Here is a 19,290-nt window from a genome sequence, read left to right on the forward strand (position 1 = left end):
GGAAATCACTTGAAACATGAGGAAATGGAAGAAAATGTATGTGAATATAATGCCTTCCTAAATTGGTCAAAGGTGGGAATTTTCCAGAGGAAACAAAACTTTTTATTTAAAAAAAAAACAAAAAGAATCAAATTCAAGAGGCCTAAGCGCATGGAACAGCTATAATAAATAACAGTAACATTCATAAGTTACTAAGCAGTTTTTAAAGTAGTTTTATGTGCCTTTTGTTTGCCTCATATAGTTCTTACCACCCTAAGGAGCATCAAAGACACTAAATAAATAAACAAATAAATAAGAATCCAAGTAAATAAATACATATGAGTAAGCATGAGTATATAAATAAATGATCATTGAAATCCTCTAAACAAAAGGATATAGTGAAGACAGCAGCTTTCACTGAAGACCACTCTGTTAGGAGTGAGATTGTGTCTCCATCATCAAACCTAAGTGATACTGAACTACCGATTGGTTAAAATCTCTGTGCCATGGTTCCCTTATCTGTGAAAATGACAACTGCTTCATTTAGTTTTGGTCAGGATGAAATAAGTTGGTCATGAACACCTAGAAATTCTAGGAGCTATTCAAGCTAGTAGAGATTAATACGTTATTAGCTGGGGGAAAGATCAATGTAATTGGGAGACAAAAGAACTATATCTTCATCATGCTATGAAAGAAGATGAGTTAGGCTGTATCTTGTGATCGAAGTCAGCAATATGCCTTGACAGGAAGCTAGCCCAGGTTCTGGGCAGAAATGCTCAGAGACATGCTGCAAAATGGGCTCTCAGGGCATAATTGTATATTAGAATTAATATAAGAATACCCAACTTTTTGTCTCCTCAAAATCCCTTTAGTCTTAACCAAGTGGCATTAGAAAAACAATGTGTTTTCTACTTTGAAATATTTCTTTTAGCAGTCTGCTGTGTCGGCTTTGATTTATTGCCAGAATAAAAATGTATCCATCTAGAAATAGTACCCCAAAGTCTAACTCATTTTATAAATATATAGGAGCTTCTAGACCTAACATGTGTCCAAACTGGGGTTCAGACAAGTTAGATGGGGTCTCTCACACAAATAAGTCTCTCTATGTTAGGTGTTGGACAAACTTGGTAAGATACAGGGAAGAGGGCTTTAGAATGAGAGTCCTACGATCTTAGAGCATGAAGACGGTGTAGTCATCAAGGAGAAGGCCTTGGATCTGAAGCATCAGAATCTGCTCTGATACTTCCCCAAACCCCAGAGATGCACACCTATTTGTCTATTTAATAGAGTAGTGTGGGGTGCACGGAGAGAGGTTGAGAGTAAGATCACCACTCAGCAGACCACTAAATCCACCTTTGAGTTTTGTACATTATTATATTGTCAGAAGTATTTGAACCGAAGGAAGAATTGAAACAGGCAAAATATACTTCAAAACAAGAATAAGTTTGAATAATTCAGCATCAGTTTAAAAAAATTATCCTCCCAAGAAAACAAAAAGCCATACTTATAATCCTAGATACTTGTGAGGTGAAGATTGAGAGGACTACAGTTCAAGACCATTCCAGAGAGCTTATTTCAACAGAAATGTCTAGGCATGGTGGTGCATGCCTGTCATCGTAGCTACAGCAGAAAGTGTAAAACAGGAGTTTCACAGTGCATGTAAATAAGCAAATCCCTATCCCACATGCTCTGCTTCCCTAAGGACCTTAGAGAATCTACAGCACCTGGCAAAGAAACAGTATGCCCTGTTATGTATGCATAGCCTTGTACCCTTCCAGTTTACCATGTCAGGCCAATTGAGCAATTGACCTATTCTACTGATATGTGCAAAAACACTATGGTGTTTTCGCAGCTACAAAATCATCTGGTAATGCCGAGTAGAGGAGATAGCAATGTCACTCAAAGTGTGACTATATAGACAAAAAATGAAAAGATATTTATACAGAAAGAGTGGAGAGGTTGATTACAAGGTATACAGAGGGAAGAGAGAGGGTTTAGGAGGAAAAGTGTTCTCTAAGCTTGTTATTACTATTATGAAATATTTCTGGGCTGGGAAGGTGGCTCAGTGGTAGAGCGCTTGCCTTGCATGCTTGAGGCCCTGGGTTCGATTCCTCAGCACCACATAAGCAGGAAAAAAAAAGCCAGAAGTGGCGCTGTGGCTGAAGTGGTAGAGTGCTAGCCTTGAGCTGAAGAGCTGAGGGCCAGCACCCAGGCCCAGAGTTCAGGCCCCACAACCGGACCCAGAAAAAAAAGAAAAAAAAAGAAATATTTCTTCCTCTTTCTTTTGACAATACAGCTAAAACTAATTTTTAACAGCAACATACCTTTCTTGAATTTACCCAAATAATTCTGTGTTCTCAATAAAATGGATGCTGTGATCATCTTACTTTTTTGCATTGCTTTGCCTTTGGTTTCATCAATGTTAGGGATGGAGTCTGAACATTTTTTGTAGGTTTTCCAGTGATCCTGCTCTAGTGTCACCTTATCATTCCTAGCACACCAAAAGGAGGGACTGTGCTCTCATGATTTTGAAAAGAGATAATTACATATCATCTGTGGTAAAAGAAAAGTTCAAGGGCTATTATATAATTATGGATATCTATTCAAAACAAAACAATCACACACATATACACATACACAGCTCAGGCAGTTTCTACATACTAAAACAAGGTGCTTGAAAATATTCATGAGAATTTGATTAACCTAGCAGACCAGGAAAGAGCATGGAGCATCTGCTGCCTTAGCAGGCAGGATTCATTATGTTGATTGAAAATATACACCTACCTTTCAAATTACTCCTATCTTTTGAACAAGTGTGGGTAGCTAAGAGATGGGTAAAACACTTCTTAAATCATATTTTTCACAGTTTCTTTATCCACTATGAATTGGAATTATGAATAGAAATGATAAAAATCCAAGACCAACTCAGGATTTTGCAAGACCTCACAAAAAGTTTCCCGGATGCTTGACTTATAATTTAAACATATATTAAACTTACATTAATCATAACTTAAACTTTAGAAGTAATCTTTTTCCCAATATTTCCTCAGATCTTGAGCAGGTACCACTTAAGTGGGAAATAGGGTATGAAAAGTTTCCTTAATGTTGAAGAGATTGGTTGACCAATATAAACAGGGAGCAAGCAGAGTCTAGGGACAGGGACAAAGCAGAGAGACTGGAATGTAAACTGAAGATCTTTCAGTGATTCCAAAGGCCACTTGGATAACACAGATGTCACATAATATAAAAGGTCCAGGCTGTGGGGATGGAGGTCTCTGATTAGAGAGACTGATTAGAGTTCTGATTAGAATTGTAGTTGAATGGAAGGGTGTCTTCAAGGTACTGCCTCAAAGGCTATGAGGTTACAATCAAATTTGTTCTGAAGAAAATGAAGGCACACAATTTCATGTGAAAGCACAAGTACTGCATTCTTAAATTCTTATATGAATTCACTTTAAAATAAAATCCCAGGCCAGGATAAAACTACCTATGCTGAGTATGGCTCCAGGGTCTATGCATTCCTTCTGATGTCCAGAATGGAATTTATTTATTTATTTACTTAGTTATGTCCTTGTTTCTCACTACTTCTTTAGTGATCTCTGTCACTGAGAATCATGCCCAGTCCATAGACTAAATCTATGTGTTGCAGACATCACAGCTGAGCAGGACACTGGGTGGTAACTTCAGGAACTCTTCAGGGTTGGATATTCACAAAGGATTCCAGTCTTTGCCAGAAATGATCAGAGTGTACTCTGTTGCATTCACTAAAACATTCCTAATAAAATTTCATTGTGAATCTTTTGTACCTCACTTTTACTAATTTGTTTTCGTGGCATTTTATAAAATATGGCTCTATGACAGATAGGAAATAAAACAAAGCTCAAACTAGTCTTGTCCTTCAACCTCTAATAAATTTGAGAAACACTAATTTCATAGAAAGTTGGCTTTCCATCTGAAAGAAAGAACCCTATTTTGGTAAAATGAAATAGAGAATAAAGATGAAGCCAGGAGTGAATGCTTGGGAGATTGGCTACCAATCATTGGTGTAATTAGTACACAAATGAATAATTTATCCATAGAGCACCCTCTAAAAGCCAGGATTTGGAGAAAAACTGCCACCTTCTACTGTACTATTTTTATACAAAGATACAAGGAAACAATCTTTGGATAAAATTTTCTCTCCCTTGTCTCACTCTTGGTGGTGACTGGCAAAGATGTCATCTTCATTTAGTGTAACCATACTTTATTCATTGTGTTTTTAGGGTTAGAGACTTTGAGACTCAGAACTTCCCTAGACAAGCTGTTTGCACTTGAACAAGTTAATGAACTGATTTAAGCTTAAGAAGAATGAAGATACTACCATTCTCATGTAGGGTGATTATTAGCATTAAATTAGACAATTCACAAAAAGTGTTTCACATAGTACAAGACAACACTTAAGCAATAAGTAAGGTCTAAGCAAATGCTAACCAAGAAAAAAAAAGTTCCTAGAGTTTTGGTTCTAACATTACTTTCTATTTAGCAACACATCAAAGAACAAAAATTGTCTATGATAATTCTGGAAGCTAGAAACTCCCTCCAATCAGAAAGCTACATTTTTTTTCTTTTTAAAGCAACATATGGATCTAGTTCAAGTGCAGTTTCCTGAATGAATGTGGGCCTTTGCCGGCTTCTCCAAGCACATCCAGCAAAGCTCAATCATTGGCACTGGAAACAAAGCTAATGCTCTGAAAAGCCACACATGATAGAGATTAAGCTACCTGTCCTGAAAGTGGATGTGAAGCTATTTAAAATGGAAAGGGAATGACTCAGAAGAAAAGGAATTTAGGCACAGTCTTCTTTGTATAATCTAAATGCAGCTTGTTGATTTCTTTCAGAGCTATTCCCAGAGTTAAATATAATACTTATTGGGTTCATTAACAAAACAGGTTTTCGATGCACCATGCATGGTTAATGTGGTGTTCGATGCTTGCTTGGATATCTTAAGCATTTCATACTGAATGTTGGGAAGTAAAACTTCTTGCCCAATCCTAAATCTAGTAAGCTCTTGCTGTTATGCTATGCTCCTAGGGTCACAGGGCATGTCTGAATAATTAAGTTTAAGCTTAAATAATGATCAGATGCCCCCAGAAACCTACTGACAGACACCAGACTCAACAAGGAAACAGAGGGTTTTCATCACAGTACTGATTCTGTGCCATTGCAGGCATGCTGCAGAAAAGTTAACTGGAAAAGAAATTAAATACCTTTTAAAGTTTTGCAATGCATCAGGTAAAGTATATTTTTTTCAGAATCATCTACTGTGGGTCAACTATTTCTGCATATATCATGTTGATTTGCTAATGTTGAAAATGTTTCTTTTTTTAATCACTAAAGTCATTGTTACTTGCTTTCATGTCAAAAACACTTCATTTTTTAATTGTTTAGTCTTGCTTACTCTGCATTAAGCTCTAAACATTGGATAAAATGGCAACTCTAAGCCAAATTTCTTATGTTTTTTTTTTTGTGAAATATAACTGTTACCCTGCCTCACTAAAAAGATATTACAGAAGCTCAATACTTTCCATTCTCAATCCTTCATTCCTAGGGCTAAACCTAAAGGCTCTAAAAGTCTGTTTCTAGTCCTAGAGACAAACAGGAATTATGAAGGTCAGAGAGAGGAGAAACAAAAACTTACTCATAGACTCAGAGGAAAAAATAAGTCAAAAATAGTACTTCCCAAAAGCAAAAAGCAAACCTCTTTGGTCATCATCAACAAAGATGCAACTGGGATGATAGCTTACACTTAAAATTCCTACTGTGCTCCAGGCAGCTATTGGGAGTATGGTACGTGAAGGCTAACCTGAGCAAAAGGTTAGTGACATTCATCTTAACAAACAAGCTAAATGTGGTGGTTCACATATGTTATTCCAACCACATAGGAAGCACGGGAAGTTAAGCCCCCCCAGCAAAATCGTTAGACCCTGAAAAATAACTAAAGCAAAAGTAGTATGTGAGCAGTGATAGACAATATTTCAAGACAAGGTCTTGAGTTCAATGCTGGTGTGACCAAGATAAAATAAAATAGAACAAAAAATAAAAATGATATAGTCATTGAGGCTGGGGTACCTTCTAAGTACAAGACAGCAATATGTATTTTACAAACATTATCAATGTTATCTCTCAAAATAGCCTAATAAATTCAGCAGTAGTTATTTTCTCAAAATAAAGAAACTTAATGATTAAAAGGTAAAGTAACATGACCAAAGTTAAACAATTGAATAAGAGCTGGGATTTCAACCAAAGTCAATCCTGGACATTGACATTGTTATAGACTGAATTCTTATGTTAGATCTGTAAACCATCATGTGAATGAGTTTGCACATGGGGCCTCTGAAGAGGCTATAGACGTTGAGTGAGATCCTGAGGATGGTACATTTAGACTGAAGTCCTTATAAAGACAGAAAGAATAGCAGGGATGCAAATACACACTAGAAATGCCAAGATGCCAGAAGCTGATCATCTCTGAAGCAAGGACAAAGAACTTAGGAAATAAAATACCAAATCTGCCAATCTCTTGATCATAAGCTTTTTTCTAGACTCCAGAATTTTCTGTTTAAATCACTCAGTCTTTAGACCTTTGTTATGGCAGCTCTATCTAGCTTAATAATTTTCTTCTATATTTTTAAACTCCACGATGCTCTTAAAGATCTAGAATTACTAGTGTACAGAGGTGTGATGAATGGCTTTAATCCTCATTCCATCTTCAGGCTCTGACACAAAATAGAAAGTTAATAAGGGTTAACACAATTAATTAATTATTGAAAGTAAGTTAATTCTACAACTAGAATTTTATTGACAGAATTTTATTCTGGCTAAAAATCTCAAGTACAGTATAAAAACCCACTAATGTGATACCCCATGATTTAGTGAAGGGCAATCTCTCCTCTTCAGTGACACCATGCCCAGACAACCAGCTCTTACTTGCCTGCTTTTGATGCCATACTGCAACAATGGCACAATAATAGATCTTCCTTAAATGATCTCTGATCATCTGCAATGCCCATAATACCCTGGACCTCTCATGTCATGGATCTCTCTTCTTACAGAAACTCTCCTAACTAGTGACTGTCTTAAGACAGTCAAATAGATCCTCTGTCAGAGGATCTCCATGTGCTGGCTGATCTCTCAACAAAAATACAACTATTTAAAGAAATGGTTTAACCTTGGATCAAATAGTTTCATACAATCACACCATATCTGATCCCCAGAAAGAACAATAAATCAACTTTCAATTAAGGTAGTACCTTACTTCATAGGTAAGAAAAGTGAGTCCCAGGCAAGCTAGAAATGAATTGTTCAACTTATTAGTCACCAGATCTGGTCACTCATGGCATGGTCCATGGCTGGGCAGCACAGATATCACCTGAGCATCTGTGGGATATACAAGCTCTCAGGACCAGTCCTGTTCTGTTAAATAGACTCTGCGCTTTGTAGTTGGGGAAGCACTTTTGAACAATGACAGTGGAGAGATATGAATTGAGATCTAGTCATTTTAAGTTAAGATTCTTAGAGTTTAAGTATGGTTCAGTGGTAGACTGTAGAATGCCTACCTTGTAAGTCTGAGGCACTGAATTCAAATTCTAGTATCACCAAAAAAAAAAAAGAAGCAATAGAAAGAAAAATATATCAAGTTTCTTTGCCCTTGTGCATCATCACTGGGACTTTTGAAAACCATGTACACCATCCTCACTTAGTTTTCGCCCCCCTCCCACCTCCTACCCTCCACCAGATGGTATAATTCTAGTGATGTCAGGGGAGACAACAAGGTTCCAAGGCAGCCCATTTGCTTTCTGTGAATCTGGACCTATTCAGAGCTATCTCTTAGAGAGGAGCCAAACCATTTCTACATGATACTACCTTGACAACCTACATTCTAACAACTGACCCATATAGCTGTGTAATGAGGAAGGCTTAATTAGCTCTATTTCATCGACAAACTGACGGCTCAGATAAGTGAATAATACCTAGCAGAGTTTTTGCCTTGCTAGCATCTCTGTCTCCAGCTGGGCAGAACTCGTCCCCCTGAAACCATAAAATCATTCAGAGACAGTTCTGCAGTAACGGTTCTACAACACTGAAATCTCACAAGAAGCCAGGTGCCATCCTAGATACTCAAGAGATAAAGCTCTTAGGATTGAGTTTCAAAGCCAACTGAGCAAGAAAATTCATCAAGATTCCATCTCCAATTAACCAGCCAAAAGGCTAGATTGGAGGTATGGGTCAATTGTCAGCCATGAATGAAAGAATGAAACTACAATATGAGGCCCTGAGTTCAAGCCCTGGTACCACCCCTCCCACTACCACACACAATCTCATGAGAGCTCCTCATACCACAAGATGTTGGTCACTTTTGTGTCCTATGCAGGGTAAGGTTGAATGCCTTAATTCAGAGCCAAGGACTTTTGTATTCTTTACTGTATTCTTCTTCAATTATCTCTCCAACCTGTCATGATAGCTCTTGTCTTTTCTCTCACATGATACAGAATGCCAGCTTCTTCAATGTATATATTCACTTCATGTTATATGTTCTGCTGAAATCCTGAGATGCTTGAAATGGAGCTGGGATGAATTTATGATGACAGTGAGTGGGTAAAGCCACATGCTTTCTCTCTTTTGTTCAACACTGGGAGGAAGACATGAATGACAGCCCATTCCTTCGGGATCACTTACACATTATAATGCCCACACCTTAGCTTCTTTAGTCATGGTGAGATGAAAAAGAAACAGAGCAGATACAGGGAAGACATTCAGATTCCAAATAAAACTGGGGATATGATGAATGAATACTCTGACTGATATTCCATATGGAAAGAAGGCGTGAACTATTCATGTGGCAGCTCAAGGAGACAAGGGGCATGCTGAGTGCATTCATGCTCTACCACAAACAATTCCCACTATAATCAACTGCCTTCTGGAAGCTCCACTGACCCTGCCTGTGCTGTTTCTAGTCACTCTTCATCTTCAGAAAACATATCCCTTTGCTATTTACTTGCCAGCAATAAGAAGAAGCAGAGAATTACGTTTGTTCTGGCAAAAACACTGAATCTCGAGACTCCAAGGATCCTTATTTAAAATACTGGTATACTCATAGATTTGCCAAGTAATATATAGATTCCTATGGGTTACAGTTACATAGTCAGTCAAAGAATTTAAGAGTCCCTATTATTTTTATTCCCAGGTTCAGTGAACTGCTGGTACAATCCTACCAAAACAGAGTTAAAGATAGAGCCAAGTAAATACCATTTTAGTATTTTCTTGCTGCTATTCTATTTAATCAGATTTCCATACTAGGTAAAGGGTACTTCATAATATGCAAATCCTGTTATTTACTAGAGAGTATATATTAAAACATTGCTTAGTAATTGAATAATAATAATAATTAACTATGACTTTGTGTGAAATGGGATTTTCATCCTTCACATCTCTCAATAGTTTGATCCAAAGAAGATATTTGTCAGTGTTTTAGTTAGATTTGAAATGTTATGTACATAGGAGTATTTTTTAACCTAAATTAATATTTGAATGCATGGATTTAGCACTTCATAGGAATTTTAATAAAAAAAGAATGTTTTTGGCAAAGGAAGAAATCTTGCTTTCTTATGGCCTGGACTATTCTCATTTGGGAAGGAAGTGTTGACAATCATATATGCTTAAAATTATGGTAGCTGTGAACACATAGCATTGTGGTTACGAGCTTGGGACCCACACCATTTCTCCTATAACACCTACTCTTCCTGTGACTTGAACATATTACCTCTCTGAGCCTCTATCTCCCTTTCCATGGAACAAGGAGCCTTAATTACATCCTTAGTAATAAGCCCCCTGGAACTACTGAGAAGACTAAAAGAGATTGATGTGATTTATCATTGGAAGCTTAATATGAGGAATGGCTTTACTCTACTGAGAGGCCATGAACATTAATAAAATATGTTTCAAAGGATTCTAATTGGACTTGTTTATTATAGAGCATCTTACCTACCAAAAAATCATACCATTAGGCTAATTCTCTATACATTGTTAGGGTCAAAATTTAAGATTATTTTACTTAGCTAGTTAGAGCATAATCCTAAATAAATTACTCAAAAATTTATATGGATGAACATAGATTCATATTAATGATGCTTGAGGATTAGAGACTGGAAATTGATGGTAAAAATTATTTCCTGAAGTTCAGATCCCAGGGTTGTATTCCTTACACTGTGGAATGCAACATAAATTGAGACACTTGGATATTGAGAGTCATCATCCGTTGATCCACAAACTAACTAAATGTGATTAACATGGCATTTTCCCTGAATCCAGCTCAGGGTTAAAAGTCATTCAAGAAGCATATGCAAATATCCCGGGAAATGTCAACTTAAACCAGGGCATCTTCTTTGGACTTGAAACAGGCAAGTATTAGAGTATTGTTTCTAATTTTAGCTACACAATCTAAATGGGAACGGCCAAACAACATCCTCCTGGAACTGGGAATCTCAAATCATATACCTTTGCTAAGATCCAGAGACGCTCAGACAGACATAAAAAAAATCCCAGGACTTGCTTGTTAATCACACTGCTTGGGTGACTAAGTTTTTATCTCTTTGCCACAAACTACTCCAAACTTTACTGGTCGGATCTTAAGACAGATCTCAGGGTTTTGGAGTGTCCTGGTAAACCCAACTTTCTCTTTCATCCCTACCTGACACGCCTCAATGTAGGGATCAACAAGAGGTCTAGACCTTCTGTGTGTTGCTCACAGAACAACCCTACCCTGCTTGTCCACATTTTCACAGGCAGAGTGGGGATGGGCCCTAGAGCTTGGAGTTGTCTGGCCAGCCACCCTTCCCAACCTCCACCAATCCTCACTGGCTCTTCACCACTCTCAGGACTAATACTGCTCCCCTCTTTCAGTCACTCACCATAAAAAGCCAGAACATCTAAGCTATCTGTTACCCTTAAGGGCAATGTTTCCTCACCAAGCACCAGTCCTGTGCCCCAAACCCAGCAAGATTCCACACCCCTCCTTTATTTCTTCTCTCTCTCTCTCTCTCTCACACACACACACACACATACACATACAATACTCACATATACATACACACACTCAAACTCATGTATATGTGTTTATTCTCTCCACTAAAATGTAAGTTCCATAAGGGAACTTGTAGATTGACATTTTCAAAGAAAAACATTGTGTCCTTTTATATTGATGTAAATTTATAAGTTTCATCTATATTTTATTGAAATATATGTAAATATATAGATACACATATAGAAATAGATAATAGATACATATATAAAATTAGATAGATAGATAGATAGATAGAATTAGCTTGATACCAGGTTGCATTTATGGATCTGGGACTTCTTAGGGCAAGAACATGAAAAAGAAAAAAAATATAAATGAAGTTTTTCATATCAAAATGAAAAGCAAAGCTGGGTCTCAGTTTACCTGTGTTTCTGGCTGTCACAAGATGCCTTTTGGCTAGATAGCCCCATTTCCTTTGATTCCTCTAAATTTTATTTCACTTAATATTTTCACTTACTTTTCCTTAAAATGTTTTTATGTGTTTTTTTCCCAGATGTTGAAAATTAGAAGTGGTTATCAGTAGATAATTACATGTCTAAACTTTTTCAAGTAGGTTTCAATTTATCAGAATTTTACGTTCATAGATATCCTAATAGAGATATCATACAAGCCACTTTACCTCCAGCAACCCTCAAGCTTGTAGTTTATTTCTTCAGGTCTCAATGTTTACAATCAAGGCACATAAACAAGTGGAGAAAATTCTTATACAGTGGGCAAAAATTACAGCAAAAGAAATTCTGGAAATGAATGATTTCTTTCTCCTTTCTATTGACATTACCTTTTGGTTGATACAGAAGTGCACATGGAGGGGGGGCTCAGGGACCTGTGTATACCTATATGTGTTTTTATAGGTACTGTGGTCCAAAAATTAAGAAAAAAACATACGAGCAAACATTTGCTGGTGGCATTTTCAGCCATCTTATTTTGTTTATAACAGAACAGCTTTACTAGCTCTATAATATTCATATTTACTCTCAAGAAGAGAATGAAGTATTCCCATTACAAAGTGCATCATGTTGTGCTTAGCCATAATGTCAACACAACCTGAGGAACTTAATCAACAATAAGATGCTACCACTAGATCAATTAAGGAGGAAGTGAAAGTTTTTCTTTCTCATTTTCTTCTCTCCTGCAATAGACAATGGTGTCCTGTGACTATAAAAAAAAATCACATTCTGCAGTAAATAGTAAGGCCTATAATGCTCATCTCTGCAAAGAATGTTGTCTACATTCCTACCACAATTGCTGAGTACGTATACATACATAGCATAATCTCTTGGATACTGGAAGCTTGGTTATTTAGAAGGAATTTCTTGGCCTGAGTGATATTTTGTTCTCTTCTTTCCAAGACCAGGGCAATATGATCTTTTTGTTGAACCCACATCATGAAGCGTAAGTCTCAAACAATTTCACTAAAGCAGCTTATCAGTGTTGCTTTTGTCCAGGTGTTCCTGCTAGTATCGTTTGCAACAAGATTAAAGCTAATGAAAATCCAAATACAATTAGGAAGGAGGGGTGGGGAAAAGCAAGATTCTAAATCAGGATGAATCTCATTGTGCTGGAGGGATGCACATTTGATAGCAGAAGTGGAGGAAATGAAGGCTGATTGCAAGCCAGGTTGGAGCTGCACATCATAGGAGGGAAATCAACATCATCCTGATTACTGCATGTGAAAAAAAAAACACATGTAACTCCTTCCTCCCTCCTCTCGTGTGCTGATGTATCAAAAGCCATGATGGCTGCTCATGGTAATGGGGTAGGAATGACATGTGATGAATGGTAGTTAATGATACAAGAGACAGATTCTTGAGTCAATATCAAAATTTTAAAAAATATCCAAAGCTTGGCATCCTAAACCATTACTACTTTGAGAAGAGTGTGGAATTCTCTACCAATGAGCAGAAACTTGGAGCCATTATCAATAACAGGGTGACCCAATGTCTTTGTGTCTGCCTCCGCTACCCAGCATTCATAACCCATCTCTTTATTCAACTCAGGAAACACATTCACCACGAAGTGCTCGTCAAGATTTAGCTTATGAAACCTTGAGTAACCATCATGCTCCTTTTCCACCTGTTTTATTTTGGAAGCTCTTTTTGTCCCTCCCACAGCACATTAACCAGATCAGCTAATGTGTTGGTCCTGAGAAACTAAAATCAGCGGACTTGTCTCCTTAATCTTCGTATTCCTGCTTGTTGCCTGGGAATTAGCAACAAGTATTATCTTACTTTTCCTACCTCACTTCAACCAAAACTTTATATTACATTGAATTGTGCATGGATTTGGTCAACACATAAAAGTCTTCAGCTTTATCACATCATAGAAGCGAAAAACTTTAAATGGCTATTATTAAGGAATAGAATTGTGGTGAAACCTCAGTGTGGTGTAATATGAAGAACAGAGCAATATGAAGGTATAAATGTGGTGTAAAATAACAGAATTTCCTTCTAATTTTACATGTGTATGTAATATCTGTTGTGAGTATATGTGTATACATACATATATATGTAAATTTATGTATCAGAGGGAAGAATATGTGTATTAATTCTGACAGGATGAAAGAAAATTTAAGATATTTCATTCAAACCTACCTTCAAGATATTTTTAGGGTATAAGTGAAATATCTGCAGTGAACCTTGGCAATTGAGTCCTTCAGTCATATCTCATTACTTTCCATATCTCCTCTAATTATTTTCCATATCTCCCCCTCCTCAAATGAAAAAACTAACACCTCTGGCACCATATGAGTTTCAGATATATAAATAGAATATAGACTAAGTAATAATTGGTAACAAAAGACTCACTTTAGTTGTGCATTGGTAGCTCATCTTAGCTTCTCAGGAGGCTGACATGTAAGGCTCATGCTTAGAAGGCAGCCTGAGCAGGGAAGTCCATTAGACTCTTCTTTCCAATTACTTATGAAACAGCCAGCTCTGGCTGGTAAATCTCCAGCCTCCAGCAAAAAAGCTAAGGGACAGCACCCAGACCCCGAGTTCAAGCCCCAGTGCCAGTACAAAAATAAAGAAAAAAAGTCTGAGTTTGTATTCATAGTCCCCATGCTGCTGCTGACACATCTTTTACCAGTTAGACAAGCCTAGATGCCCAGATGCTACCTACACTCTGCACCTTCTCATTCCTCCCAGAGAATGTTCCCCTCTCTTCACAGCTCCTCCTCTTTCCAATCAAGGCACTGATACTGCCAATTGACCAGATTCTTTCTCTGCTTTTGGCACTGGGAGCTTGTCCTGTTGCAGGATAAAAGCAGAATTCTCTGCTGTCTGCAGGGCATTCCCCAGGGACCTGAGCACGAAACCCAAACTTATATAAAATCATATCCTGTTTGCAAACATCATATTCCCTTTGCTTCTCACTAATCTGGGCCTGTAAACCCCAGCACAGCTTGCAAGCCCATTCCTCATCTAAACAAATGCCATAAGCCCCTTTATACTTTTACAACCATGTCAAAAAATAATAACGCCTGCCAATAGTGATGTGATTGGAGTTGCCTCCTCCGAGCCATAAAAGAAGCACAGAGTCTGTTATCAATTTCTCTAAGTGTATCAGGGGAATTATGGGTCGATTCAGTTCCAAGTTATAAATGACAACTCAAAAGCCGCAGAAGTGTTTGAAGCTGGGAGCTGATGACGACATTATCATAAAAGCCTGCTCGTCCTTGCTTTTGTGGGTTTTTTTTTCTTTTTTGAGGGAAAGAGGGAGGGCAGGGAATGCTATCAAATGAAGAAGGGAAAATAAGGCTGAGAAATGACTTCAAGATTTCTTCACACAGCAGCAGGTCAGATGGCCAGGAAAGTGATCACTATTTTTAGTAATGTACCCTGAGGAGAGAGAGCTAGCTGGTTCTGCCCTGGCTATTGTTTCCAGAGTCTCCTAATTATCTTGTTTTACTGCACAATGGCCAAGCCAGTGCTGGAATATGCATATACTTATATTCTTTTACATTTTCTTGTGGTTCAATCAAAATAAGAGAAACACAAAGAAACTTGGAAACATTAGGTGCTTGGACAAACTACAATTCTGTAGAGCATATATTAAAGCATCCTAAACACCATGCGTCCGCTGAACTGCTTGACCAATGCACCAATTCCCAGAAGCAATTTTATGGGAATATTTAATAAAGAAGTAGGGGTTTTCTGATTTCATAATGTCTCAGGCTATCTCCTTAAAAGTCAATCAATCGGTCAGTATTTATTAGCTCTATATTAAATCCATCCTGAATGAAGTTATATATTCTAAGTAAGTGGAGTTTACTTAGAACTTACATAGAATGTATTAGAAATCATTGAGTATTTTTGGAAGCCGAAAGCAAAGGCTCTACTGTTAGTAATTTGAACCAGAAGTATGCTTTAAGATGAAAGCAATTGAAGTCATTTTCGAACTCTCCAGGGTATGCCATCAGTGGAGCCACTCCAAGTCAATATTGGATTTCTACTGTATAGTCAATATATCTGGGATTGGATTGGAAATGAAAATGTACACTGGTTCAAATCCAGAGGACTTAGAATTTCCACTAGCACTTGCATCAAAATCAGAGATCTGAGGGACTAAGGTGGCTTCTGAATTGTCAAGAACATGATTTGGTTCTTAAAAGCAGAAGCAAGTACAACCTTGTGCAACCCCCCCCAACCCCCCCAACACATACCACTTTCTCTTACTCTTTCTCTCTCTTTCTCCCTCCTTCTCCTTCCCTCCTCCTTCCATCTCCCAGACGTATATTAAATGCCCTTAGAAGATATATAAACAAATTTGATGTGGAAAATGCCCCTCTCCATTTTTCTCAAGCACTAGTGGAGTCATCCTAACCCACATCTCCTGCTTCTGCCTGTCCAAGCGACCTCTACCCACCCCCATTCCCACTGCCACTTGATTCATCAGGGAGAAACTTCTAGGCACTGTGCTTTCTACTGGATATGCAGGCCAGAAGCAGCAATCATGATGCATTTTGAGTTATGTTTAAGAGTTGACTAGATCCTTCTGTCTGGAGAATAAGAACTTATCTTGACATGGGCTTAGAACAGGTGAGCAGAAGTATTTCACGTTCAAGAGATAGTGAGTTAGAGGAACACCTTGAGTCAGATTTGGGAGGTGAATTCCAAGTATCCATCCTGAGTTAAGCTCTGGGTCAAGAAGTAATTGCCCTTATCAGTGGGCTTTTATTGTTGTTGTTGCTTTGTTTGATTTTTTTTGCATAAAAAAAACTTTTTGTAAACAAGGACACAGAATGACCCATTGCAATAATGATACCCACAAGAAGTATATTGGAAATGAACTTTACAACTTCGGGGAGGGGGGGAGGGGCATGCAGTTGTGGCAGGTGGGGGAGGGAAGGGATAGTGGGGAAGGGGTAACAATGATCTACAAGTAATATACTCATTGACTTACTCGTGAAACTGTAACCCTTCTGTATAGCATCTTTACAATAAAATAAATTTTTTAAAAAGCTTACATTTATAACTTCAAAAACCCTTATTATTGTTTAAATCATGTTTTACCTCATTGTTTCTGTAAAATTATTTTTAAAACAATTTTAACTTCAAATGGTTGTACGACATAACATGTCTATTTCTGTGTTGAGTGCATTCTATTCTGAGTCACCCCTGCCCTCATTCTCTTCCTCTTCCCCTAAACTAAGGTTTTTCACAATCTTTATTCCCTCCCATCATTGATTCCCACCAAGTATCCATTATCTCTGTTTTCATCTTTGCCTCATTTTAAAGAAAGTAACGATTCTTCCAAAGTAGCAACTCACGAGGAAATATGTACAAAATTCAATAAAATCCATTTTAATAGTCACTTTATGCTTTCTACAATGATTTTGCAAGCTCCTGGCTCCACATGGGGCTTTTATTAAAATTAGCAAGAATTAATGTGGGGTTGACCATTATCCCATGTTAAGCGTAAAAAGTAAAAGTCACTAGTGAGTAGCCACAAAAGAAACTGTCCTATCTTAGCTGCACTGAATACTGCTCCACGGGAAACGAGGCCTGCAGTCAATCTGGCCAAGATGAGAACTACGGAAGAATCTTCAAAGTTCTTTTGACATGCCTTCATGCAAACAGGCATGCCAATCCCACATTTTCAGTCAGTCTTTCACTGTTAACTACATGACTGAAGGAAATTACTTCACTTCTCTGAGTATTTAGTTTCTCATCTAAAAAGTGGCATGAAAACTAGTGACTATGTTTTACTAGCTTCCTGAACTCAGATGTATATTGATAAACTATAAACTCCAAATGGATATTGATTGCAGTTGCCATACTTCTTTCCAGAGGGATCAAAATCACAGATGAAGAAACAGAAGGATATCCCTCACTAACTCTGCCATCATTAAAATGATCAAATGGTCAGGCGAGATATAAATTTTCCACAAAAGATTTAGCTACAACAATAATTGTTGAAAACATGATAAATATATCATGAGGTTTGTTTCCTCCCTTCCATATCCAAGAAACCTAATTGAGTTAAATACGTTGGTCCTTGGAAACCTGACCTAGAATTATGCTGTCCTAACATAACCAGGCAAATTCAAACCTATTTTTAGTCTTCTACATTTTAATAGAATAAATTTATTGTGTAATGTCTTATTGGATAGAAGTAAGCCTGGAGTTTAAATTATTTAACATCTCACAATTCCTAAAGTCTATAAAAGTAGCTGTAGGGAAAAACAAATCAATGGGCTCTTTGCAGAGTGACGGTTTGTTGCTGGTAAGGGTTAACTTTAAATAGATTGCAGGTTACAGGGTTTGTTCTAATCATCCACAAAAAAAAAGAAAAAAAATGTAGACATTTTTCTTCATATGTATCTGGATTTGAGCAAATTTGTCCTTGAAATGTGGTATAAATATCCTGGGTCAAAAGGCTTTGTTAATTATTGAAGACAAAAAATGTCCTCAAGGGGCTCACAAACCAAAAGTCCCATGATGCAAAGCACTTTTTGAAGTTCATTCCATTTCACCAGGAATATAATGTATGTGCATAGTTAGTCTGTTCCCATTGAAATTGAATTCTGCTGCAAAATTGTGTCAAAACCTCTTGTATTAACTTTAGTTCTAGGCAGACAAAAGTTTTCAAAGCTGGCTTCGTGTATGTGACCTGTCATACAGGAACTTACAGCGTGGAGGAGGTCCTCGTTCTTGGTGAGTGCTACGTTGTCACTATCTCAAATTCACCATGATTTTTGAACAAGGAGCTCTGCATTTGGCAATTTGCTTTGTAAATTATACTGCCAGTTCTCAAGGCTAATAATATCTTTACTGAAAAGTAATATTAACTAGAACTGAGTAGTGAAACATCAAAGGATTTTTTGAGGTAAGTCTGTGATATTTAAAAGCAATAAACAAAGTCTACTTACCCCCAGTCCACCACAAGGTAATGAGGAAAAATACTTTTGAGAATCTTCACCTATAGGGTTAGAAAGAAAACATGAAAACATACAGGTTATAAATACAAATATAGTAGGTTTAGTAGAGGCATGTATTTATGCAAAATATTATGTCACATGGTAATTAACATTTGACTCAGAAAGACATTAATTATATTGAAGACAAACTTTCAGTAAAGTTAATGTCAGCGCAAACAGTCCTATCTATATGGACAGACGGGAAGCTCTCACAGCAAATGAATATAAATGTCACAGGTGAAATTTATTACAGCACATGAATAAACACATACAAATAAAATTTGGGTCCAATTTTTTAATTAACCTACACATTCATGTTGCCTATTATAATTTCAAAACTTTATAATTTCTGGGCAGTATCTCTGCCATTTACTGAATATATTTCTCCAGTGGTATTTTAAACCACAAAGTATATAAAACCATACATGGGCATTTTTAACTACTACAAATACTAAAATGTTATCTCAAATGTACTTACTTATTCTTAATTTATATTTCATTAAGTATTCTTATAAGCTATAAATAGCTGAATTTTCTTAAGATATAAAGTCAAGTACCCCGTAAGACTTTCAACATCCACAATTTTTTATACAAAACACTATAACAAAAGATAATACCATTTGGGAATCTGTATCAATGTAAATATAATAGTGATGTAAATATAAAAATTATCGGGGCTGGGAAGATGGCTCAGTGGTAGAGTGCTTGCCTTGCATGCCTGAGGCCCTGGATTCAATTCCTCAGCACCACATAAGCAAAAAGAAAAAAGCCAGAAGTGGCG

At 37.2% G+C, this 19,290-nt stretch overlaps 1 protein-coding gene across 1 annotated transcript in view; it reads right to left on the bottom strand.

The window, feature by feature from the left end:
* Hdac9 (histone deacetylase 9) overlaps positions 1-19,290 on the bottom strand; it is a 679,511-nt gene that overhangs the window by 187,848 nt on the left and 472,373 nt on the right. The window contains exon 16 of the mRNA XM_013024045.1: positions 18,462-18,511. Within this exon, the coding sequence (XP_012879499.1) occupies positions 18,462-18,511 (50 nt within the window). The remainder of the gene's footprint in view (positions 1-18,461; positions 18,512-19,290) is intronic.

This window comes from Dipodomys ordii, unplaced genomic scaffold (assembly GCF_000151885.1).
Source record: "Dipodomys ordii isolate 6190 unplaced genomic scaffold, Dord_2.0 Scaffold72, whole genome shotgun sequence".
Taxonomy (NCBI): Eukaryota; Metazoa; Chordata; class Mammalia; order Rodentia; family Heteromyidae; genus Dipodomys; species Dipodomys ordii.